Source organism: Cnephaeus nilssonii, assembly GCF_951640355.1.
Source record: "Cnephaeus nilssonii genome assembly, chromosome: 16".
NCBI classification, from domain to species: domain Eukaryota; kingdom Metazoa; phylum Chordata; class Mammalia; order Chiroptera; family Vespertilionidae; genus Cnephaeus; species Cnephaeus nilssonii.
The window spans coordinates 18,105,662-18,131,992 of record NC_137087.1 but is presented as its reverse complement, the minus strand read 5'-3'; the positions used below and the strand labels follow the sequence as shown (position 1 = coordinate 18,131,992).

Below are 26,331 nucleotides of genomic sequence, written 5' to 3'. Positions count from 1 at the left end.
CATCGTAAAGCATCAATCATTGTTACTAAGTTTGATTTGTACATAAGGTGTTAATTTGGGTCAGGGAAACAGAATTCTTACCCTGCATCTTGAGCTTCATGAGCTCTAATAATCGATAACAAATTATTGTTTTGCAAAAATTCACATACTGCTGGATAGCTGTGGGGGGAAAAGAGTAAATTAAGTAAAATAATGGTTTTCTATGTGAAGCATATTCTATTTTAACAACTAAAATGTGATTAAGCTTGGATATTTTTCCTTACTTATAAAAATAAGAACATCCTCGAACTGTATTGTGACTAAAATGTTCCTGTGATTTTTCATTTCCAAAATCTTCAGAAGGATCGGACCATAACAAGTCACACATTGGTCCAAATGCAGGTGGCTCTTTGAATCTATCTAACTGTGAAAGAAAGAAAAGAAAGAAACAAAAAACAGAAATAACTTGTCAAAAAGTGAGAATACACTAGACATAGGAAAGTGATACCAACTTTGAATACTGTCCATACCACATTGTTTTGAATGGTTAGAAGGTATTTCCTTAAAATATCAGTATACTAATTTTTTACCACACCTAACATTAGCAGTGAAGAGAAGTTTGAAGTATCTATTTTCTATCCAACAAAGTACTAAAGATAGGAATCAACCTTGGAATTAAATTATGTACTTACTCTCCTAATATCATCCAGTGTGTGGATTTCTGGTGAAAGTCCACCATGAACACAAAGAAATTGTTGGTTTAAAAGTGCAGCAAGAGGCAGACTATCAAAAGCTTCCATACAAGCTTCATAGACTCTTTCTGAATATTTAATTTTACCTAGAAAAAGAAAAAAATAAATTGAAAATTACATTACTAGTTGATCATTTTGAAAACATGTATGCTTGAATATTAACACAAAGGCAAGGAAACTAAAGACAGAAAATAGCCAAGTGGTGACCAGAGGTTGAGAACACGTGAAGGGGTGACTATAAAAGGTAGCAAGAGGAATTTATGAAATGATAAAACTTTTCTGTATCATGACTGTGATGGTGAGCAGCACTTTGCATTTGCCAAATCTCAGAATTAAACACAATAAAGAGTGAAGCAAGCATCTTGCTCTATAAAAATCAACAAAGATAATGTTATCGGTCTTATACAAATATTTGCTCTTCTAAATTTATTTTGGGTATGCAGCAGATAGTCATAAAATATTACTAAAAATAAGTTAAATCTCTAAAAATAGCTCAACCCTTCACCTTTTAGGCCAAGTAAAGCAAAATTAGAACTATACTTAAAGCTAAAACAGTTTTAATATTTTATTTTAAGTGTCAGTGACAACTTCATTGTTATAAGCAAGACTACAAAACTCAAGGTCAATCCAATTAAAAAATAAATAAAAGAAATATCTTTTCATATGTTGAAGAAACAGAGGGGTTCCTCAAGTCTATAACCAATGCTTAAAATGGGCAGTGAAGCCAAAAGTCAATATAATACAAGACAAAACTCCACCAAATCAAACTTATCATTTACTTTTAAGATAGCATACACATTCTTTTACTCTTTTATACCTTTAAATGCCTAGAGAGTTTGTTTTTGGTGGAATTTTGGTAAGTGGTTTGTTAATTATCTAAAGAGGCGGAGCTTAGTTCCTATTTTCCTTTTTAATATTGTAACATTCAAATGAGAAAAGCTATATCCAGCCACCAGAGGTCCTAAACTGATAATCTATTAGACCTGTTTTCCAACATTATCTTATATAATAAAAGCCTAATATGCTAAGTGTCTGGTCATCTATTCAACCAATCAAAGCATAATATGCTAATGATATGCTAAGGCCGTTCAACCACTCGCTATGATGTGCACTGACCACCAGAGGACAGTCGACCGGTTGACCAGTCGCTATGACATGCATTGACTACCAGGGGGCAGACGCTCCAACTGATAGGTTAGCTTGCTGCTGGGGTCCAGCCGATCAGGACTGAGCAAGACGGGCTGGACACACCCTGGAGCCCTTCCATGGCCCCTCTCCAGCTGGCCAACCTCCCGTGTCCCTCCCCAGCCCCGATCGTGCACTGGTGGGGTCCCTTGGCCCGGCCTGCACCCTCTCACAATCCAGGACCCTTCATGGAATGTCGGAGAGCTGGTTTTGGCCCGATCCCGCAGGCTAGATCGAGAGACCCCACTGGTGCACGAATTCGTGCACCAGGCCTCTAGTGGTTTAATAAACATTTTAATTTGATTGCATGGTTGCTTTTAGGGCAAATTTTAATTTGATTGCTTTTAGGTAAAGCATGCACTTTCTCATCTTATATTCATTTAGATTATCCGCCTGATCCTTGAAGTTATATGACTTTGCCTCGTCTGCAATTACCTATCACTTTTTCTTCCTTTACTGTAAGTCTCTACTAATATGATCTTTATTGGATCATGTTTGAATCTCAATAATTCTGAAATTACCTATTTTTAGAACTTAACTCTAAGGCTTAATTATTAACAACCATACAGCTGTAAGGTGTGAAAAATGGCCAAACATTGTTCTACTAGAGGCCCAGTGCATGAAATTCGTGCACGGGGGTGGGGGGAATGTTCCTCAGCCCAGCCTGCACCCTCTCCAATCTGGGACCCTTTGAGGGATGTTTGACTGCCCGTTTATAGGGATCGGGCCATGGGGGTGTGGCCAGCCTGGGTGAGGGGCTGATGGCTGTTTGCAGGCTGGCCACACCGCCTTCAGGGTGGGGGTCACCGCTGGGCTGTCTGGCCAGCCTGGGTGAGGGGCTGATGGCTGTGTGCAGGCTGGCCACAGCCCCTGCAGGGTGGGGATCCCCACTGGGGTGCCTGGCCAGCATGGGTGAGGAGCTGATGGCTGTTTGCAGGCTGGCCACACCCCCCGGCAACCCAAGCCCCAGCCCCTCCTTTTTTTCTTTCAGTGCCTCCTTGAGCAGACGCCAGGGCCGGCTGGAAGCAGGTATCTGGGGCTTATTTATCTTCTATAATTGAAACTGTAGCCTTGAGCAGAGGCCAGGGCCAGCCAGGGCAGGCGGGAAGCTTGGCTTCCTCCATCACCGGGGGCAACCCAAGCCTGCTCGCTCCAGCTCTGTGGCCGCCACCATCTTTGTCAGGTTAATTTGCATACTCGCTCCTGATTGGCTGGTGGGTGTAGCGGAGTGATGGTCAATTTGCATGTTTCTCTTTTATTAGTGTAGATACCATGTGATTTCTTATAACTATTTGATTATCACTGCTATAATAATTTTTTTAAAATATATTTTATTGATTTTTTACAGAGAGGAAGAGAGAGGGATAGAGAGTTAAAACATCGATGAGGGAGAAACATCGATCAGCTGCCTCTTGCACACCGCCTACTGGGGATGTGCCCGCAACCAAGGTACATGCCCTTGACCGGAATCGAACCTGGGACCCTTGAGTCCAAAGGCCAACGCTCTATCCACTGAGCCAAACCGGTTTCGGCTCACTGCTATAATAATTTAAGAGAGAAATGGGGTACACATTACAGGCTAAGAATGCCAATTCATCAAAAAATGTGCAATGATGACAGGATGAACAATTTGTTAAGAAATTTCATAGGAATGCCTCAATATTGGGGGACAAAAATCTCCAATGCAACAACAATTTCTTTTTAGTTTTATCGTCCCTGTTAACATTACTATATATAAGTAACTATATATAAAACTCAAAACTGTTCTTAAGGACATATGTTAGAATAAAATGCCATTAAACACTAGAAAGTTCTTGACAATCTTCCTCAATTCTTTATATGTTTGTACACAAAATCTGTTCTTATATATTACACTATAAAGTCTTCAAACTCTTACTATCCATGTCACCCAGAAAGAATGAGGAAGTGAAAATATTTCTGATGGCAGTACTCACATTCCTGCTTAAAGGTAAAATATTCAGTAAGGTGTCTGCATTCATGATTGCCTCTCAGAAGAAATAATGTGCTTGGGTATAGTATCTTCAGGACCCATAAATATAAGACACACTGCAAAAGAAAATGTTTCCAGTGAATTTATCTTATATTTTTGTTTAACTTAGTTGCTTGATCATTGCTCCTTTTCTTCTAACCCTATTACACTTACATTCTCTATTACTCATTATCTTTTTTCTTTGTTCCTAACTAAAATGTAAACTCCTAGAAAAGTACCTAGCAAACAGTAAAAGATCAATAAATATTTGTTGAATGAATGAGTCAAATAATCTATTTAACTACTTTAGATTTACAAATTGTTTGCTGTAAAAACAATTAGCAGGTTGGTCTCTTTTTTAGGTAGATCAACAAATAATAATGTAAGAAATTATAGCAGCTAACATTTATTGAGTACTTACGATGTATCAAGCACTGTAAAATTAATCCTGCTCACTTATTCCTCTAACCCTATGATGTAATATTATCTCTATTTTACAACTGAGGAAACTAAAGCAGAGTTAAAGTAACTTGTCCAAAATCATGAAACTTGTATGTAATGGAGATAGAATTCTGATCCTCTGATGTTAAGCATTAGGCCATGCTACCTAATGAAGGAAATAGCCACATTTATGTTTATTTTGTAATAAACAAATAGATACTTTCTCTAAATAGATTTAACATAAGAAACAGTCACATTTTACTTATTTGGATAAAAAAATAAGGAAGGACTATTTACTATGGAAATAATCTTGGTTTATATTATATATATAAAAAGAAAAAACAAACTTTATTTTTAACAAGTTAAGGTCTACTGAAATGTGTAACTATTCACACCTTCATTTTATTCACAAGAAAAGAAGAAGCCAGAAAAATACTTATTTAAAAAATACTTATTAAAGGACTACCTGTCCTTCTTGCGTATTTTGATTCTTTGTTATTTTCCTTTCATAACAATAAAATGTATTAAGAGTCAGCTACAAGGGCATATATACTATCATGTTCAGTTACCAACTAAGTTTCCTAAAAATGTTTATTGTTTTTGTCAAAGCCCCCAGTCTTTTTGTTAAAGACTATTATCTGTTTTTCTTGAAGCTTTGAGGGAAGATTGAACAGACTGTCAAATCTCAGAGGGAAGGTGGGGGTGAGTGGGTGGGAAGAGATCAACAAAAGAACTTTTATTACATATGCATAATCCGTGGACATAGACAATAGGGTGGTGAAGGCGTGGGAGGGAGGAATGGGGTGGACTAGAAGGGGCCAATGGGAGAAAAAAGGGGACTTATGTAATACTTTCAACAATAAAGATTTAAAATTTAAAAAAAAAAAACACAGAAAAAAAATGATGCTTTAAATTTATATTTACTGACTTGGAATACATCACAGTATAAGGATGTGTGAAAAAAAAGCTAGTTACAGAAAAATATTATAATATAGTCTCATTTTCATTAAAAAAAGGAGAGTATATAAATGTCAAATTATGTTATATGCCCGAAATGTAATCTTATAAATTTTCAAAAAATTTTAAAAGAAGATATAAATATTAGTAAATACATATTGTTCTATTTTAACCTGATTTTATTTATGTAATTAGAAAAGTAAAAGAAGAAAAAGAATCATCTACCATTAAGTGATAATCAACAGGTCATTTTAATGCCTCTTAAGTTTTTTAAAACAAATGAATAATTTCAGAATACACAGGATTCCATATGATATACTAGGGGTCTTAACAGCTATAGAAGGAGGAATAGAAGTACTAGTTTAAGCAATAAAAGCATTATAATGTGCTTTATTTAATCAGAGAAAATTCAATTACTCTTCTTTCACACAGATTAATACCTTTAGGGCTAAGAGAGAGAAACAGCACTAACTCCTTAAGGCTATCAGATAACAGGGCAATATAGACCCCTCAGTTTACTTATAATTTACACTGAGAAAAATGGCAATTATATAAACAGAGTAATACAGGAAAAATTAACAGATTATTTTGAATAACAGAAGAGGAATAAATAGTAGCTTTACCTAAAAACTTCAGATAATACTGAAGTATTAAAAAGAACCCAACACAGGTACTTTAAGAAACTTATTTTACTAGGAATTAATGAAAATCATCTATGATAACACTTAAAAGCAAATCAAATGACAGTACATGATTATTACCTCTATACTGAAATAACCTCTGTCCACATAATCACCAAGAAAAAGGTATCGTGTATTAGCAGGTGATCCTCCTACTTCAAAAAGTTTCATCAGATCAAAAAATTGGCCATGGATGTCACCACACACTGAAACAAGAAGATTATTAGATATGAAAAAAATACTCCGAAATAACAAATTTTACTTAAATTCTAATTTATTTTACATAAGAGATAGTATAAATTCTATCAAGAAATGTCTAAGAAGGCAGTCATCTGTGAAGAATCATGATAGGGATGATGTGTACCCAAGTGTTCATGTGCTCAAGATATAGAACAAGATGTAACAAAAGTAATAAAACTTGAAGCCAGCAACAAAATTTTCGTCTATATTTTATAAAGCTTCTCTTTAGAAAACCAACCATGTGTGTTTTAGGATGGCAAAATTATAATGATGGCAGTAAAAACGCCAATCTAACTCAATACTTTCTGTAGACTTCTAAATAATTAATTATCTTTGTTATCTGATATGATATTTAGGTATTTGTCCCTAATGACGGAAAGCAAAGTAAATAAGTATTTGTTGAATCAAACTGAATTATGGCCAACACAACTAATGAAACCTTCAAAATAGCATATTAGACTAACTTCTGTACTCAGATTATTTAGGATCATATTTATTCACTGAAAATAGGGAAAAACTTAAAAAAATAACGTGAAATTTCAAGATAATGTCCATGTAATATTAATTTAGTATACGCTATAATTAAAAAAGAGAAAGCTCTATATCAAGGCAATTAAGTAATGGTGTGATAAAAATATAATATCTAAAACATAAATAAATGTACCTGTAATTGGAGCCTCTACTTCTATCATGGTTTTCTCTCTCCGAAGGATGGCAGCACCCTCATTGATAATTCTAAGTGCAATTTCTTCATCTACCCGACCTTCTTTTACTAAGTGGTTCTTCAGAACATCAACCCTAGGTATCCCATCCATATCAAATACTTCTTCAGATGTCAAGCGATGTGTTGGAGGGAAAGGAACAGCTGCAATTTTATTTTAATTAAGAAAAAATACATCACTATATATTATATTAACATAAAACTAATAAATAGATCTAGGTAAATAAGAGTAAAAAATAAAAAGGTGGTTTTTGTTCTTCATTTATTGAAGTATTAATTTTTAAAAGCCTTTAAAAAAGAGCAAAGTATACATCTTTTTATTAATCTGTATATATAACATTTTGTTTGTTGAGAATTATTAGAGAAATAAATTGTCTCACAAAATTAAGTTCTTTCAGGATAACCAAAGCTTTTTTCTTTAAGATAAAACTTTTTTTTTTGGCAGAACTCTCAAAACATATCATACACCCTTCACCTTATAGGAAGTACAATAAATATAACTTAATACTACATAAGCCTGAATAGACAGAAATCCCAAATACAAGGCGATCCACCATGTTTCTAAGAAGAATATAAAAAACATTGTTTTCTGGCCAACTTGAATAGAAACTTTTAGGGATATAGATAAAACAGCCAATGCTTTCTTATGAAATTTAAATTAATTTAGATGCATGTATAGATTTCAAACATTAATAAATCATGACAATTTTGAAATACTGCTTTTCTCCTACCTTCATGTTTCACAAACCACACATTTGAAACAGTTATACACACCTTCAACATCAGTGTATTCCTTATCATTGGAGACATTTTTTAAGTCATCTAATACTTTTTAAAAGCAAATTATCTTCACTTCCATTTAAGTTGTTTGAGAAAAAGCACTTTTTGAATATATGTAAAAAGTGATCATTGAAAATTTATCCTAAGCTACAGTCTTAACTACTGAAATAATTGGCCTTTTTACTCCTGTAGTACATATATATAGTTTCCACAAGTAATCACCAACTATACTGTTTTAAACTGATGTTTTTAAAATGGAACAGAAAACAGAAAGGTATATTTTCAATGGTATCTAGCACAATGTGAAGTCATATATCTAGCAAAACTTACTATATATCTGTTAAGTTTATTTGATTCATTTTTCACTGAATCCAACAAATGAGTTCTTTATGCATTCAAGATCACTGAAGTTGTTAGAGGTTTTTTATCAAATACTACTTTGTTTTTCAAGATAAAGAAAGAGAAATTTATAGTAAGAGTCTACATACAGACTCAAATGTAAGGCAGCTCCCTCTTTTCTGAGCTAAAACTTTTTTGGGGAAAAAAACTCATATGCCTATACAGTTTATAGTATTTTCTTGATGTTTCATTGTGATTAGCAATCTACATATATATAAAAGCCCAGCGACTGGAATGGCAGAACAACCAGAAGGACCAGTGTCTATGAGGCACACTGCGGCAGCCAACCAGCCTGATTCAGGCCCTGATTGGTCCCTCTTTCCCCCGGCTGGCCCGGCTCCCAATCGGCCCCCAATACCCCGATTGGGCGCAGGGCCAGCAGGCCAACCGTCCACAGCCCCTCCCCCCACAGGCCCAGCCCAATGGGTCCCCATCAGGGTGGACCGGCTGGACCCCACATGTTATTATATAGAAGATTGGAAATATATAGGAACAACTGCTTCTTCATATTTCATAACTTGGAGTAACTAACGACAGGGGGCTGAGCTAGAATTACATTAATTACAGAAGGAAGAATAATAAATAAGCATGTTCTCATACAAGGAAAAAAACACCTCAATCCTTTAAAAGTGCACATGAGGAAAAAAATTTTAGGAAAAACTCAATCCTTTAGAAGTGAGATAAGAACTGATGTAGAGGGATTGTCAACCATTTCTAAAAGATTCTGAAATCACCAATCCCTCTTGCTTTCTTCTTCTTTGTTTTGACACTTAGTAAAACAAAACTTGAACTTGCTTTTCCCCCCTTGATTAGAATACACTTATTCCCATTTCTTTTTACTACCTGGAACAGGCACTGAATACATTTTATTTCCCCAAATATACTATTTCTAGATTCTAATAAAATAAAAACCACTGCTAAAATACTGTATTTTCCGGCGTATAAGACGACTGGGCGTATAAGATTTTCCTGGGTTAAAAAGTTGTCTTATATGCCGGAAAATACGGTAGTCCAATATATCTAATCCATTATATCTAATCCCATCAATATAGTCCAATATACCGTATTTTCCGGCGTATAAAACGACTTTTTAACCCAGGAAAATCTTATACGCCCAGTCGTCTTATACGCTGGAAAGTACAGTATGTTTTTCTCCAACTAAAGATTAAAAAGCCCAGTGGGTGTCGCTCTGTGGTTGAGCACTGACCTATGAACCAGGAGGTCATTGGTTCCATTCCAGGTCAGGGGACATGCCCAGGGTTTCAGGCTCAATCCCCATAGGGGGGCGGGGTGCAAGAGGCAGCTGATCGATGATTCTCATCGTTAATGTTTCTATCTCTCTCTCCCTTCCTCTCTCTGATATCAATAAAAACATATTTAAAAAATTATACAAACTATTATATATGATATAACCAAATTTTCCCTCATCAGTAAACCAACTGTTTAAAAGCTACAGAAATTAACAACTGATTACTCAATAAATCAAAAGTTACTTTTGGGACACAAAAATGAGAAGTTTAAATATTTCTTAAATACAAATTTCTGAGATCAAGATAAGATCATATTTTTCTCATTAGGCCAAGAGAATTTCTTAATCACTTTACTCAGGAAAATAGGCACTGTTTAAGAGGCTGCATTCTAGATTATGTATACTTCGTAATAATCAACAATATAATTCCACTAATAAATGAATTCTGTTCAAAATATAGAACTTCTTAAAAATCTATCTGGTAGCTCCCACCCATATTGGTCCAGTCAGCCAGTCATCAGTTGGCACTGCATGTTTTCATGCATGTTGTGAAAGTCACACTGAGTATTACCCCCTCTTTAACCAAGAGCCAGAATGTCTTTATTTATGGGGTGGGGGGGTGCGGGAGTGGAGTATAAACTGCCTCCATGCTCATCAGTAAGTTATCTATAGACCTATGCCTTTTCACTTCTTTTTCAACTCAAGGCACACTTTTACATTTCATGACCAGCTGGGATACCTTTTATTTATTTAAGAAAAAATACATCACTATATATTATATTAATAGAGGCCCGGTGCACGAATTAATTAATAGAGGCCCGGTGCACGAATTAATTAATAGAGGCCCGGTGCACGAAATTCGTGCACCGGGGGGAGGGGGACCACTGGCTCCTAACTGCTTGCCTGCCTGTCTGCCTGATCGCCCTAACCCCTCTGCCTGCCTGCCTGCTCACCCCTAACCACCTCTGCCTGCCTACATGATCACCCCTAACGGCCTCTGCCTTGGCCCCTGCCACCGCAGCTTTGTCCAGAAGGACATCTGGAAGACGTCCGGTCTATCCGGTCTAATTAGCATATTACCCTTTCATTAGTATAGATTTTTTTTAAGACCTCAACCGAGGATATTTTTTCCATTGATTTTTTTTAGAGAGTGGAGGGGGAGAGAGAGAGAAACATCAACGTGGGAGAGACACACTGAGTGGTTGCCTCCCGCACACACCCCAACCTGGGCTGGGGATTGAGCCCTGCAACCAGTATGTGCCCTTGACTGGGAATAAAACCCGCAACCCTTCAATCTGCAGGCCAAAGCTCTATCCACTGAGAAAACCAGGCGAAGGCTGGAATACCTTTTAAGGAATGGGTACAAGTTAAGGAGTGAAGAAATGCCACCCTAGATAAAAGTTAGGTAAAAAATATGGAAGATCAGTGTTGTTCTAAAAATACAAACTGAAAGTGGAGAACAGGGAAGTTTCAAAATAATACGTTTTAATATATCAGTACATAAGAAAATAAGAGGAAAAAGGCATGTGCTCTTTGGCAGGTAGGGAAAGGAGCTTTAGCAGATGGTCTAATCAGGCAAAAGAAAACTTACCAAATAGAATTTGGCCTAATAAGGTATTAATTATTGGCCCTATTGGTCAATAGAGGGTTCAATATTTTTCATCAAAAATTAATATTATCACCCTGGCTGGGTAGTTCAGTTCGTTAGAGCATTATCCCAATACTAGAGGCCCAGTGCACGAAATTCGTGCACGAGGGTGTGTGTCCCTCAGCCCAACTTGCACCCTCTCCAATCTGGGACCCCTCGAGGGATGTCTGACTGCCCGTTTAGGCCCGATCCCAGTAGGATCAGGCCTAATCGGGCAGTCGGACATCCCTCTCACAATCCAGAACTGCTGGCTCCCAACTGCTCGCCTGCCTGCCTTCCTGATTGCCCCTAACCGCTTCTGCCTGCCAGCCTGATCACTCCCTAATCACTCCCCTGCCAGCCTGATTGATGCCTAACTGCTCCCCTGCCAGCCTGATTGCCCCTAACTGCCCTCCCCTGCTGGCTGGTCCCCCCCAACTGCCCTTCCCTGCAGGCCCGGTCACCCCTAACTTCCCTCTTCTGCCAGCCTGGTCACCCCTAACTGCCCTCCCCTGCAGGCCTGGTCCCCCCCCCCCAACTGCTCTCCCCTGCAGGCCTGGGTCCCCCCCAACTACCCTTCCCTGCAGGCCCAGTCGCCCCCAACTTCCCTCCTCTGCCAGCCTGGTCACCCCTAACTGCCCTCCCCTGCAGACTTGATCGTCCCCAACTGCCCTCCCTTGCAGGCCTGGTCCCTCCCAACTGCCCTCCCCTGCTGGCCATCTTGTGGTGGCCATCTTGTGTCCACATGGGGGCAGCCATCATTGACCACATAGGGGCAGCCATCTTGTGTGTTGGAGTGATGGTCAATTTGCATATTACACTTTTATTAGATAGGATGCCAAGGTTTCAAACTCGATCCCTTGGTAGGGCACATTAAAGAATCAACCAAAGAATACATAAGTAAAACAACAAATCGATGTTTCGTGCTTTCTCCCTTCCTCTTTCTAAAATCAATCAATAAAAATATTTTAAAAATTAATATTCTCAAATTACTACTTTGTTTGGCAACTCCTAATTTTAAAGCATTTCCATCTATTTTTAAGCTTTTAAGAGGTGTGTTTTTTTATTTCTAATTCTTCAGCCCATTATTCCTGCTTTCCTAGTTTTTTCTTCCTATACATTTTTCTCCTTATTTTCAGACTATTTTTCCTGCTCTTCTATATTTGTGATAGGCAAAAACCAAAACATAAATGTATGTAATTGTAATGCAAATGGTCAATAACTGAAATGGCTAAAATGGAGGATTAGCTGGAACAACCTAAAGAGTTATAAAATCACCTCATATCACCAAGTTTCCAACACTAGCAAACCTGATTTGATAATATTCATTTTGACCAAACTGTCCTGTTCAAAAACTTTCGTTAACCCAAATTTTACCATGATGAGTATATCTTTTTAGTAATCAATAACATTCACAGGGTATTTCATTCAGATTTAATGTATTGGTGGCTAAAAACAAGGCCTAAAAAAGTTTTAATTTAGGAAGTTGGAAAAATAAACCAGGAATACAGATTGATGAGGGATGTGGGAGGGATAGAGATCTTACTTTTTCTACTACTGAGTAAGAAATCCTGAAAATTAATCCTGTTCCCCAAGTATAAGCAAAGGCTGCAAACTATTAGGCCCCCTGAGGCTTCCAACACCAACTGGGTTGCAGCTGGTGCCAAATGAACAACTTTACTCCAAAGTATCATTCATGCCAAAGTGCTACTATTGGCAATGATATAAAATGAAGTCCTCCCTGTCATCTATACTTCTGAATTTTTCTTTGTATTTTTTTTTACTTAAAAAAAATTTTTAATTGACTTCAGAGAGGGAGGAGGAGAGAGAGAGAGAGAAACATCAATGATGAGAATTATTGATCGGCTGCCTCCTGCATGCTCCCTACTGGGGATAGAGCCCACAACCAGGACGTGCCCTGAAGGAGAATCAAACCATGACCTTCTGGTTCATAGGTCAACTTTCAACCACTGAGCCACACTGGCTGGGCTCTCTGTATTTCTTTTATTTATTCCATGCCATCCTCTGGCTGTTCTCCTCCCTCTGAATCTTTTTCACTGAGGCCTCTAGAATTCCCATTATAAGAAGAAAAAAAAAATCCACCTCTCCCCACCCTCATTTTACTCTTGTTCAAAGAACTCTTATCTTCATCTCTCCAGTTTAATTAAATCTTAGTTCCCCTGAAGGACATTTCTCAAACACATTTTTCAAAGTGAACACTCCTCATTAATCCACACTCCACTACTCCAGCAGAGAAAAAAAGTTCAGGCTTTAGCTCCCTATTACCACTTCCAACATCATCACTTCACTGAGAAAAAAAACATCTCCTCCTTTGAAGTCCCTGCCTTTGTTAAACTTCTAGTCATCTCTCATATGAAACTCACAATATATAGGAATGAGGAGTAAGGGAGAATTACTTGTTTTTTAATGTTTTTATTGATTTTAGGGAGAGAGGAAGGGAAAAGGATAAAGAGATAGAAACTTGGATCAGCTGCCTCCTGTACATCCCCTGCTGAGGATTGAGCCCAGGCATATGCCCTGACCAGGAATCAAACTGGTGACCTCTTGGTTCATAGGTTGATGCTTAACCACAGAGCCACACCGGCTGGGCTGGGTTATTTTTAAGATCAGAGACTTAAATGTTTATCTGCTCAAAGGAAAGACCCAATGGAGAGTCAGAGGCAGAAGAAACAGAATAGGGGGACATGCGTGGGGTATGGGATTCAGAGCACAGACAGAATGTTTAGTATTGGATGGGAGGAATACCTCTTCCCTGAGATAGGAAGAAATATAAAGGTAGCTATCCCTTATTTTGACAACTAAGCTTCTTGAAAAAATAATCTACAACGGGTATCTTCATCTTCTCACTTTTTCTCTATTTTCCACCTGGAATTAGCCTAGAAGTCTCTTTCTTCCTCACCCTATATGACCAATAGGTCTTAAATAATTCTGTGATCTGTTTTTGTCCCTTTGGTCCTGGAAAACTAAGGAGGGAATTTCCCCCACACCCCCTGGAATTATTATGACCTTTTCAATTATTCCCATACTCCACAATAATTAGAATACTTATTCTAAAATTCAACATTCTTGCCCTGACTGGTGTGGCTCAGCTGGTTGAGCACCAAAGGGTTGCCAGTTCAATTCTCAGTCAGGGCACATGCCCAGGGCTGTGGGCTCGATCCCCAGTTGGCGGCAAGCAGGAGGTAGCCAATCAATATTACTCTCTCACACAGATCTCCCTCTCCCTTCCTCTCTATCTAAAATCAATAAAAACATTTAAAAAAATAAAATTCAGCATTCTCCTGTTTCAAGACAGGTTTCATTATGTAATATCTAAATTCTTTATCCTAACATGGCATACAAGATTCTGTGATCTGACCCTTCCCTACATTTCCAACCCTCATCTTTTGCACTACCTCACATTCCACATACATCCTACACTATGGACACTTTCATTTTTGAAATTACATCATTTTATTTTAAATTTTTACCTTGCATGCCTGTTTGGGGGTACACTATTCCTATCTTTTGCCTAATTTCTCCTTGTCCTTAAACTCATCAGTGTTCAAATTATTGAAAAACTTTCCTAATGTTTCCAGACTAGGTTAAGGTCACCACCTCCTTTGTGGTTCCATAGCATAACATATGATGCACACCTATATCATGGCACTTATCAACCGCACTGTAAATATGTTTCCCCCATGAGCTTATGAGATCCTTGAAGGGAGGGGGCTGTCTTTAATCTCTACATACCTAGAGATTGGAACATAGGTAACTAATAAGTGTTTACTGAATTGAAGATATACTATAGTTCCTAAAATATTTGTATATCTTGATACTAATTTATAGCGATAAAAACATATTTGTAGTGCTTTATTTATAGTTAACGAAGTATTTTCACATACATAATCCTGTATGATTCTCAGAGACATCCTGTGAGTTTGGTAGGGCAGGTTTTATCTCCATTTCACAAATGAGATAACAGTTTTGACTTAAATGACTCTCTCAAAGTGTTTAAATTAACTGGGTTTGAATCCTAGCTCTACCTTAATAACCATGGTAGAGCCATGATTGAAATTGAGATCTTCAAATGCTAATCCAGTACTATCTGTCTTATACCAACGCAATGACAATGCTTTTGTAACTAAAAGATTTATCAGAAGTCTTCTTAATAATGAAAAACAGTATAACCCTTTCAGTCACCAGAGGTAGAAGCATGGATTGGCCACATGCTCTTAAGGCAGTGGTCGGCAAACCGCGGCTCGAGAGCCACATGCGGCTCTTTGGCCCCTTAAGTGTTCTAACGCCACTTCTTCAAAATAGACTTGCCCAGGCTGAAAACCGACTTCTGTGCATGGGCCACGAAGTTTCAATCGCACTGTACGTGCGTGCCTGCACGTGGTATTTTGTGGAAGAGCCACACTCAAGGGGCCAAAGAGCCGCATGTGGCTCGCGAGCCACGGTTTGCCGACCACTGCTCTAAGGAAAAGGTTCAATAAATCCTACAGCACTGTCTTCAAAATTTCAAAGTATCCTTTGGGTTCCTTTTAATTTGTGGTGGTTCTGTGAATACACCTTTCCGTCAAAACTGATTCCCTTTCTCAGCTTATTTTTGTTATGATATTACCATTCTCTGTCACTCAGACTTAAAATTTTGGTGTCGTTTTTTTAGGTTCCAAGTCCTATTGATTCTTCATATGCTCATTTTCTTACATCTCCATTATTGCAATCAATGTTAGCTAATTCAAGGTCTTACCACTTTGTGTAGTAGAAAAATCTAAGCTCTACTTTTTCTCCCCCTTGAGTGTGTAAAGCACAGCTAGATTAACCTACTCAAAAACTTTGGGCAGTTTCTTAAAGGGGAAAAAAGCCTGAAACTTATTTTCTTTCTAAAAAAATATTTATTGTTTGATTTTTAGAGAGGGAAACATTGATTTGTTGTTCCACTTGTTTAAGCATTCATTGACTGATTTTTGTATGTGCCCTGAACGGGGATGGAACCCACAACCTTGGCATATTTGAGACAACACTATAACCAAGCTACCTGGCCAGGGCCTGGAACTTATTTTCAGGGACCTTCTCAATTTGTCTTCACATGTCATTCCAATCTCTGCCTCTAAATTTAATCAATTTAATCAATTCCTAAAGCAAAATTAGTCGGATTATTGTTTCCTTTAAAAAGTTTTGCTCTTCCACCTCTTTCATTCCCATATCCAATAACTGATCCAATATATATCTCCTGTTTATTACTCATAAGTTGTGTCATATCTGGTTTCTCTCTTTCCATTAATTCATGCCTTGGTCATTCTTTATTTGAACTACACCATTAATCTTCTGACACCATGATTTAAGCCTCTCCTTTTCTAACATTTTGTTCTACACAATACCATGTTAGCTTTTAAAACTATGATATTGGATCATTCATCTACTTTGAAACCTTCAACAATAATAATAGTGATGGCTATCAATGACTGAATACTTATCATGTGCCAGGCCAGACATTGTGGTACACACTACCTGGACTATCTTCATTAATCCTTCAAAAACCCCATAATAATACTTCATTAACTCTATTTCACAGATGAGAAAATTGAGCTTAATGATATTAAGTATATTGTCCACAGTAAAAAGGTTATTAAGGTAGAGCTAGGATTCAAACCCAGTCAGTCTAACTCTAGAACCTGTGTTCTTAATCATGCAGAGGCCATACTGTTTATTAGCTTAAGTTCCAGCTTTAGATCCCTTTCAACTTCATCTCCTGCCATTACTTGCCAAGCACTTTACACAGTCACATATTTCACGCTTAAAAAAAAACAACAAAAACAAAACACTTCCATGCCTTTCTGCTGCTGTTTGTGCTACCAGAAAATACTTTCTCTACCCAGCCATAACTTCTATCTAGAGAAATTCTACTTATCCTTTAAGGCCCACCTCAAAACGTAAGCCTTGGTGGTACTTTCTCTCCAGGTAAGATAGTCAATTCCTTTTTTACAGCTCCAACAGCACTTTGTACCTAGTTCATTGTATTATTTATTACAATAATGTCTCCTCCTCTAGACTGCCAGCACTCCAAGAGAATCTATCTTACTTAATATATTTAATTCCTCAATGTCTAATATAATACCTGGTGCAAAGCAGGTACTTAATAAATGTTGCACAAATAACTGGTTCCAATCCTCTACTTATCTGAAACCTACCCATCCTTCAAGGCCTCTTTCCTCCTATACAAACTCTTGCTAGACCATTCCAGTCCAGAGTCATCACAACCTCCTTTGAACTCAAACAAGTTGCTGGCTCTGCCTCTTAGCTCACACTTATTAAACACACCCGTCCATATGATATATAACCTTTCATGAGTACTCACTTCTCCAAGAACCAATACTGTATTTTATCTTTTTACACTTCTGTTGTTTTTCTACAGTTTTAGCATACAGCAGGCATTTAATAAATATCTTCTATTTGATTATTTGAGGTATCAAAATAAATTTTACATACCAAACAAGGATATCCAATTAGCTTCAGCTTATTTTATCTCTGTGCATAAGCATTTTTATGATGAAATAAAGCCAGATGATTGGCAGTAAAACATAACTCATTTAATAAATCAAAGTTCTTTTCACTAAACTTCCTTACAACTCTTTTTTTGAAAATGTTTTTATTTATTTGAGAGAGAGGAAGGGAGAGGGAGATAGAAACATCAACGATAAAAGAGAATCACTGATCAACTGCCTCCTGCATGCCCCGATTCGGGCTCGAGCCTGCAACTGGAGCATGTGCACTGACCAGGAATCAATCGAACTGTAACCTCCTGGTTCTTAGGTCGACGTGGAACCACTGAGCAATAGCAGCCTGGCACTTACAGCTCTTACCAATTCATTCAATGGTTCTGGAACCTGAAAAACCTTTGCCTCACTAGTAAGCAGCTGTATTTCCTCCTTGGCATTTTCCTTCTAAGATGTCTTGTTACCACAGTGTGTTCTCTCTCTCTCTCTGTCTCTCTCTCTCTCTTGATGTCTTGTTACCAGTGTGTTCTCTCTCTCTCTCTCACACACACACACACACACACACACAATATTCTCTGTTCCTTTGCTTTCTCTAGGACACATAGTACTGAAGAATTATTTTATTAGGCTTAAGAGTTTAATGGGGGTAAGAAAAAATAAAAAATCTTAACCTTTTGTACTCGGATGTCGAGATTAAAATTACTCTTTGAATGTATCAATAATTTGAAATATTAAAATATCCAAATAAATAAGTTTGTATGAAAAGAAACTCCAGTTTTTTTATTCTACTGCCGCGCTTTGTAAAATCTGGGGTATTTAAAAAATTAAATCCCGAGTAGAATAAAGGAATCGAGAAAAAAGCAAGCGAGTGCAAAGGGTTAAGAGTTATCTTTTTACATAGGCAAATCCACAAAATACCTCTAAAATTAAAATTCAAGTTGGTTTAAAATATAATGAAATAGAATTAACAAGAAACACTGAAGTAGCTATGTGTTTCATCTAAAAATCTGTAATGAGCCGGGCCAGTGTAGCTTAGTGGTTAGCATCCATCTATGAACCAGGGGGTCACGGTTCAATTCCTGGTCAGGGCACATGCCTGGGTTGGGGGCTTGATCCCCAGTGTAGGAGGTGCAGCAGGCAGCCAATCAATGATTTTCTCTCATTATCGATGTTTCTATCTCCCTCTGCCTCTCCCTTCCTCTCTGAAATAAAAATATTAAAAAATAAATAAAATAAATAAAAATCTGTAATGAAAAATAAGCAATCCTAAAAAAGCTAAGGTACTGGAAAACACTTTAGCCAAATAACCTAAGCAGGGCAGGCTAGCAACAGAACCTAAATAAATCAAAGGCTGCCCATCAGAAATATACCAGCTTTAAAAATTTAAAACACATATACTTCAGTGTTTTGCTTTAATCAGAAAATCTGATAATTTAAGAAATGAAGTAAAACAAAAATATTGAATCCAAAAGAAAGTCACATTGTGTATGCTAAAATGATCATACATACGATACAGACAATGCACTTTAAGTGATAAAGTAGACTTTTTAAAAAAATCAAAACTAAAAGATTCAATCATCTGAAGGGGCAATCTAGTCTTACAAATCTGGGTACATTTTTAAAGTATCTGGAAAGAAAAGGAAGTGTCTGGACAATTCAGGTCAAGCAAATTTTGGGGGGAGAAGGGAGAGCAATATACATAAAATTCAAAGTTTTATGCTTTACTTAATTATCCATACCAACTTTGTTGATACGGAAGTAAGGCACTTATGCAGATGCAGTTAGCTATTTTTCCTAGTTTGTTTCTATTTTCTTATTTCCAACTTCTTATCTAAAAGAATAGAAAAATGCTTAACAGAAAACAGTTAAGAGGGCATACTATTCTCACCTACAGCACTTGGGCTACATAAACTTTAAGAGAAGAATTATACCAGAGCCATCAGCTGGAGTGGGCTCAGAACTAAATTTGCTTTAACTAACCAGAAAACCTAATTACTCATTATTTGTGATATGGAATTACCACTAATAATTTCAGTGAAGAGCTAATTACATTTATACATGAATCACCTATAGTATTCCAATATCTCAAACTTCACATGAAGTGAATTTCAGGCATCTGATATTCAACACTGAAAGATCTATATCCTCCCTTTAAAATCCATGTGACTATAAAATACAGGTCTCTTGACTAGAAGTGTAAGACTATAAAACTGAGAAAAGGAAAAGTTTCAGGGTGTAAACGACTACTTGTATTCGATACCAACGATGGTCTCCATAATATTACTAATATGAAATGGTACAGCTGCAAAACTAGCACATATTGTACTTTGTAAAAAATCTGGATTTTAACAAGTTTTAAACTTGATTGAATTAACACTGTGGATATCTTCTCTGTCATCCAATGTAACATTATGGTATACAATTATTGAATGAGAATGCAAGAAAGAAGCCGGAAGATGAAATCTAAAAATGGGTTTCTGTATGGAAGGTGAATTTCACAGTAATTTCTGAGTAAGCCAGAGATGAGACTCCATGTGCAAACTAGTCTGTTGCAAACTATCTCTATAAACATGTGATCCATATCAGGCATTCCAACTGGCTAACAAACACAATAAAGAAATGAAAGTTGTCTTGATGAAAAATATACTATTTTGTACATGAGATCTTATATCTGTAAACTCTATTTAATTATGATTTTCTATTTACTAAATCAAATTATTTTTATTCCATATTCAAATATGACTGTTTTGGAATCACATCTTACCCCTAAGGAATACACCTTGTTTAAAATCTTACTTTTACTGTATTTAAGAAATACAGGGAAAACATTACCATATATATATCTACACTAATAAAAGAGTAAGATGCAAATTGACTGTACCTTTGCAACACCCACCAGCCAATCAGGAGTGAGTATGCAAATTAACCCAACAAAAATGGCATGTTAATTTGCATATGCAGGCGCTGTGTAGCTAGAGGCGGGGCGGGACGCTTGCGTTCCGCACCACCCCAGCCGCTCCAGGCCTCTGGGCAGCATGGGAAGGCAGAAAGGCAGCTCCCGGCCAGAGCAAAAAGGCGGCTCTGGCCGGAGTGAAGGTGGTGCCAGCAGCCAGGGGAAGGAAGGCCCATTCTTGCACTAATCTTCGTGCATCAGGCCTCTAGTATATATATATATATGTATGACAAGAAACAAGAAGATACACAGCATAAGAATAGCATAAACTCATTCAGAATGTGATTGGTTGTCCCATCTAATAGAAGGGTGAAAGTGCCCAGGAAATGACCATATAACACAGATATATAATCAGAAAATGAAGAGGCAGCCCATGTCTCTTGTGCCACCTGGACAAAAACTCCAGTATTTCATAATAGGATGAATGCCTGAACTACCAACCTTTCTCTCTTTCTTTTTAAAAAGATTTCACAGGACCAGGATCCCATAAACTCTTTATTCAACTCATTCCAATGCCTGGCCCAGCCGGATATACTACTAACTTTTAAAAATTATCTGCAGAAGCCTGGATACAAATTAGTGTTATTATTAAAGGAGGCTCAAATTGAAAACTTAAAATAACACAAAGGAAAAACTTTTTCTTGTTTTTAAATATTTTAATGGAAACATACCTGGTCACTAGACTTAACAGTGTTTAAACATTGTGCCAGTGTATTTGAGAAACTAAATTAAAAAATAAATAAATAAATAAATAAATAAATAAAAGAAGTATCTATCTTTCAAAAACAAACATAATACAATAAAAAAAACTTTATTCTATAATGATTTCAGTTTATTGACCAAGCTACATGGTAAAGAAAAAATCATTCCAAATCGTTTTTCACCTCCACATAAGTGTTTGCAGTTGATGGGCTCTCCCAGAAAGCATGGAAATCTAAGTAACTCTCCATTAGCCCTCTATTTTTCTATTTTAAATTAATCTGCTGACCTGTTGTGGGTAAACATCCATAAATTCGGCCCCAGCTGAGAAATATTTAACTTTTCCTTCTACGGGGAGTGAATGGGTGTGTGCTCAAAGGGAAGGGGTAACCCTTTAGGCCTTTGACCAGTGTTGCCCGTTTTCTAAAATTTTGTAAATGCTGCTTTCTATCCACGAGGCTTTTTTTTTTTTTTTTTGGTCTTTTATGCTGACTTTTCGCCATCTATTCTGCACTTAAAGCCGGGTCCCCGAATCCTCCCTCGTCCCTTCACCCTGGTCTAATCCCATGTGGTTTCCCCCGCGCAGGGTGGCAGCTGAGTCCCCGCGCGAACCTGGGGGGCTGGCTCTGACTGGGGGCGCGCAGGGCGGACGGCTGTCACTGGGGAGCGGGCGTGGGCCAAAGCCGAGATTCCTGACTGCTCGTCACCCGCCCCGCGTGGCGGAAGGTCTGAGCCCCTCGGTCCGTCCCGGCAGCCGGGCGTGCAGCTGTCGCAGAGCAGGAAGCTCACCGCGGCCTCGGGCCGGCCTCACGGACCCAGTGGGAAAAGGAAGGGGCTCGTCGCGGCGCGCAGCAGCCTCAGCCCTTCGGCTACGAGGCCGAGCGCGAAACCCCCGCCCCGGCCTGAAGGCCGGCGAGACCGCGGAGCCGCCGCCACCAGCTCAGCCCAGCCCAGCAGGGGCCCGCCCAGGGGCCACTCCCCGAGGGAGGCAGCCAGTCACTCGCCCGCCCTTCCGGGCCGCTCCGGAGGGACGGTCTCCGCCCGCCCTCACTCAGCGCCTCGGGCCGGGCCCCCAGGGCTCCGTCCACCTCTCACCTTTGACGACGCGGTCAGCCCCGGGAGGGGGCGGCGGGGGCGGGGGCGGGGGCGGTGCGGCCCGGGCCGGCTCCGGGGCGGCCATGCTGGGCCCGGGGCTCGGCTCGGCGTTGGGCCGGGCGGGGTTGGGGGCGGGGGCGGCGGCTACCCGAGCCAAGCGGCGGCGCCGCCGGGGAACATGGCGGACCCTCTTTCCCTACGGAGGGGCTAAGACCGGCATGCACCGCGCGTGCGGGGGCGGGGGCGGGGCAGGCTCTAGGGACTTGGTCAAAATTACCAAGGCTAGAGAAACAGGACGAGGCCAAGGGATCAAGTTAAAATTCTGGGCAGGCAAAAACCAAAGCCTGAGGCGTTAGTTGCCCATAGCTAATCGCTGTGGGGAAGGAGTGCTAGAAAGCAGGACGGGCTCTCATGGAGCTTCCAGTAAGATGGAAAGACGTGATGAAATCTCAGAATCTCCTACCAATGGAAAAACAAGTGTATAACAATTTGGCTACCAGATCTGGGCACTTTGGTTGGTAAGGGACAAGAGAAATAGAGGAGGCATTGCAGGTTCTACGAAGTGATCGTTCAAAGTGGTGTTTGAGAGGGAATCTGGCCCTTGTGTTTAGAACCTGGAATTGTTAAGACTGATGGCACAGAGTAAGAATGAATGCAGGTAGGGAAGTTTAGGCTCCAAGGTTAAGAACCAAATAGGTAAGGGAAAGGAAGGGATGACATCAAAAGATATTCCAAGAGTCTACAGATTCACCTGAAAAGAACACACCTACCTCTTGATTCATACAGAAATTAGATTTGGAAGGCAGAGGAATAGGTAGAGAATTGGAAATTAGTTCCTCATAAGAAATACCTCATGTGGTGTTTCTGTACACATACAGAATCCGGGCACAGGTGACTTATGAAACCTAAATAGGGACGGATATTCATGGGAAAGAGGACAGTGGGACAAGAACTGATTGATGCCTGGCTGGCTCAGTGGTTGAGCATCGACCTTTGAACCAGGAGGTCACGGTTCAATTCCCGGTGTGGGCACATGCCTGGGTTGTGGGCTTGGTGAGGGGCATGCAGGAGGCAGCTGATCAATGATTCTCTCACACTGATGTGTTTCTATCTCTCCTTCTCTCTTCCTCTATGAAATAAATAAAAAATATATTTAAAAAAGAACTGATTGACTACTCAATCAATAATTATTAGTAGTGTGTGTCACCAGCAGATGTACTGGATCATGGATGGAGACTAGCACATCCACTAAGATGTATGTATCTTGATGGCACAGGATGCAAGTGGGAGGAGTGAGAAATTCCTGCCCGTCCTCCTGCTCAGTACTGATTGTGCTCAGAATCTTTTCATAATGGGTGATAATTAGGTAAGCAGTGGTCCAAAGGTCTCAAAGAGCACCATCCTACCTCTTCTTTTTGTCAAACTCAATGATCCTGAGGCCTGGGGTAAAAGAGAAGAGGAATACCCAATAGGTATTCTTTGCAAAGGGAGCACACAAAATACCTTTTAGAGGGAGGAAATTTGGGAGTGGGAAAGGGATAAAAGTGGACTTCAGGCATGGAAGTGCAATAATTCCACAGGGGAAGGGAGGAACAGCCATGGAAAGAGCAAGGGAGGGAGAGGAGGCACAGCACAAACTTATAGAGGGAGGGCACCAAGATACATAGATCAGGAGTGAATTTGTAAGAGGAGTTCGAATCTCTAGAAAATCTCCCTAAGGAGGGAAGGAGAAAGCATGTAATGTATTTAGTGCCTCTTGGAAAGGGGTAGAAAATATACTGGCGGCAGCAATAACAAGGAAAGTTACTCCATTTTAGGGCACATTGACTCCTACCTTGAATATATATCCTTCAACTATCCTTCAACCCTTAAACTCTTTGGCTCCTCACTTTCACTCATTCAACAGCCATATATATCCTATATAATGAAAGCCTAATATGCTAAGTGTCTGGTCATCCGTTCAAACAATCAAAGCATAATATGCTAATGATATGCTAAGGCCGCTCAACTGCTCGCTATGATGTGCACTGACCACCAGGGGACAGACAATTGATTGGTCAACCAGTTGCTATGACGTGCACTGACCACCAGGGGGCAGGTGCTCCAACTGGTAGGTTAGCTTGCTGCTGGGGTCCGGCCCATTGGGACTGAGTGAGACGGGCCAGACACCCTGGAGCCTTCCTGCAGTCCCTCCCTGGCCTCAGTTGTGCACCGGTGGGGTCCCTTGGCCTGGCCTGCACCCTCTCGCAATCCAGGACCCCTTGGGGGATGTCGGAGAGGGGGTTTCAGCCTGATCCCACAGGGGGAGCACCGCTTAGCCAGAAGCCGGGCTCACGGCTGGCAAACGCAGCGGCAGTGGTGAGAGCCTCTCCTGCCTCTGTGGCAGTGCTAAGGATGTCCGACTGTCAGCTTAGGCCCACTCCCCCCAGGGGCTCCCATACTGTGAGAGGGCACAGGCTGGGCTGAGGGACCCCCCCCCCAACCCCAAGTGCACGAATTTTGTGCACTGGGCCTCTAGTATATATGTGTGTGTGTGTGTGTGTGTGTGTGTGAGAGAGAGAGAGAGAGAGAGAGAGAGAGAGAATTGGTATTTAAGTGCACGAATTTTGTGCACTGGGCCTCTAGTATATATGTGTGTGTGTGTGTGTGAGAGAGAGAGAGAGAGAGAGAGAGAGAGAGAGAGAGAGAGAGAATTGGTATTTATTGCTTATCCAGGCCAGGCCACACCAATATAAAAGAACAAGAGCATAAAAAAGAGCTTAAAAAGACAATTAAATGACAAGGAATTAAATAGAACTATATTATAGATTTATTAATGAAAAATACTTTACAAAAACAGTATGTTTGGCCCTAAAATAGGTCAGCTGACTCTGAGGGTTTACAATGGGGGCTGAGCAAGTGGCAGTAATGGCTCTGCTGCTGAGACAAGAGGGTGTATTAGTGTGCCCAACTCCATCTGTTCAGAGGGCAAATGTTGGCAGTTCCGCATTCTAGGCCTAAGGTTTAGGAGCACAGGGAAGGCTGACACTTGGGTAGATGGCTGCCCTGTGGTCAGGACAATGACCACAAGGCTTCATGTCCCTTCAAGGGGGGATGGGGAAGACAGGTAATATGAATAGGTAGATAAAATGAAGGGTAGAATTTGGTAATATAGTAGAGGAACAGAGGATGAGGGCTCAGATACAGGTATGGGCATAAAGTATCCAGGACTAAAGTGATGACCTAAGGAATGGCTAGTGTCCAGAGTAATATGGATTCATTTTTAAAAGTGGCTCAAATAAAGCCCTAAATAGCAGCTGCTTCCTTTTGCTAGGTGAATGGAAATTAGAATTTCAAATATTCCTTCTCAAAGAGCCATATCACATTAGAGATTCCTGGCACCCTTAGGAGAAACTGCCAACTCTATGATGAGATGAGATTAGCACAACCCTGGCAGGGATGTAGGGTATGAACTCTGCCACGTTTAAAAAGAAAGCTGTGGCTCTAGGAAAGGAAAGGGGAGACCCTTACCACCTGCTGTGCTGCAGGGCTCTAGCCCTGATCTGCTCTCTTCTAGGGGCATCTGCTAGAACATACAGAAACTCCTGTCCCCCTGTCCTCCTGTGCCCAGATTGTGGGGTATAACTGTTTTGCCTCCAGTCATCATCTGGGGGCATATCTACTCTCCGAGGACCAGGGGATCGAGACCCTGAAACAGGACCCAAATTCCAAGCTGACCTCAGGGGAACATGAAGACTGCTTAATGGTGGGGACATAGTGTGAACAATGGGAGCGGGGGAGGATGAATGGAAAAGATCTCCCCATGACTGAGCATGAGGAACATGATGACCCTGGTGTCTTTCAGGTAGTGTGGCAGAGTGGGTTAGCTGAGGCTTGTACCCTGGAGTAGTCAGGAATCTAGCCCCAATATGCTGGTTGGCCTCTGACCACAGTCCCCAAGAGGCATCTGTTCTGTTACGATGGGGGAGACTCCGGTAGTTCAAAGTTGTTCCTGTGTACTTGACCCCTTGGGAAGTTTCACCCCTGTCACACATAGCCAGAAACGGCTGGACACTCCTTGAAGTTCCTGGGAAGAGAAAAG

At 39.8% G+C, this 26,331-nt stretch overlaps 2 protein-coding genes across 18 annotated transcripts in view; both read right to left on the bottom strand.

The window, feature by feature from the left end:
- The window catches only part of PPP3CB (protein phosphatase 3 catalytic subunit beta), a 54,630-nt gene extending 30,547 nt beyond the window's left edge, over positions 1–24,083 (bottom strand). The window contains exons 1-7 of one of the 3 annotated variants that reach the window (XM_079793520.1): positions 22,251–24,083; positions 6,889–7,089; positions 6,066–6,190; positions 3,872–3,983; positions 672–817; positions 264–403; positions 82–159 (exon numbers count right to left, since the gene is read on the bottom strand). In XM_079793520.1, the coding sequence (XP_079649646.1) occupies positions 82–159; positions 264–403; positions 672–817; positions 3,872–3,983; positions 6,066–6,190; positions 6,889–7,089; positions 22,251–22,335 (887 nt within the window). In that variant the 5' untranslated portion in view covers positions 22,336–24,083. The remainder of the gene's footprint in view (positions 1–81; positions 160–263; positions 404–671; positions 818–3,871; positions 3,984–6,065; positions 6,191–6,888; positions 7,090–22,250) is intronic. The other 2 variants (XM_079793519.1, XM_079793521.1) reach the window with 2 other exon arrangements.
- Positions 24,084–25,035: 952 nt separating this feature from the next.
- USP54 (ubiquitin specific peptidase 54) overlaps positions 25,036–26,331 on the bottom strand; it is a 113,462-nt gene continuing 112,166 nt past the window's right edge. For all 15 annotated transcript variants that reach the window (XM_079793841.1, XM_079793839.1, XM_079793833.1 and 12 more), the window contains one exon: positions 25,036–26,316. In XM_079793841.1, the coding sequence (XP_079649967.1) occupies positions 25,757–26,316 (560 nt within the window). In that variant the 3' untranslated portion in view covers positions 25,036–25,756. The remainder of the gene's footprint in view (positions 26,317–26,331) is intronic.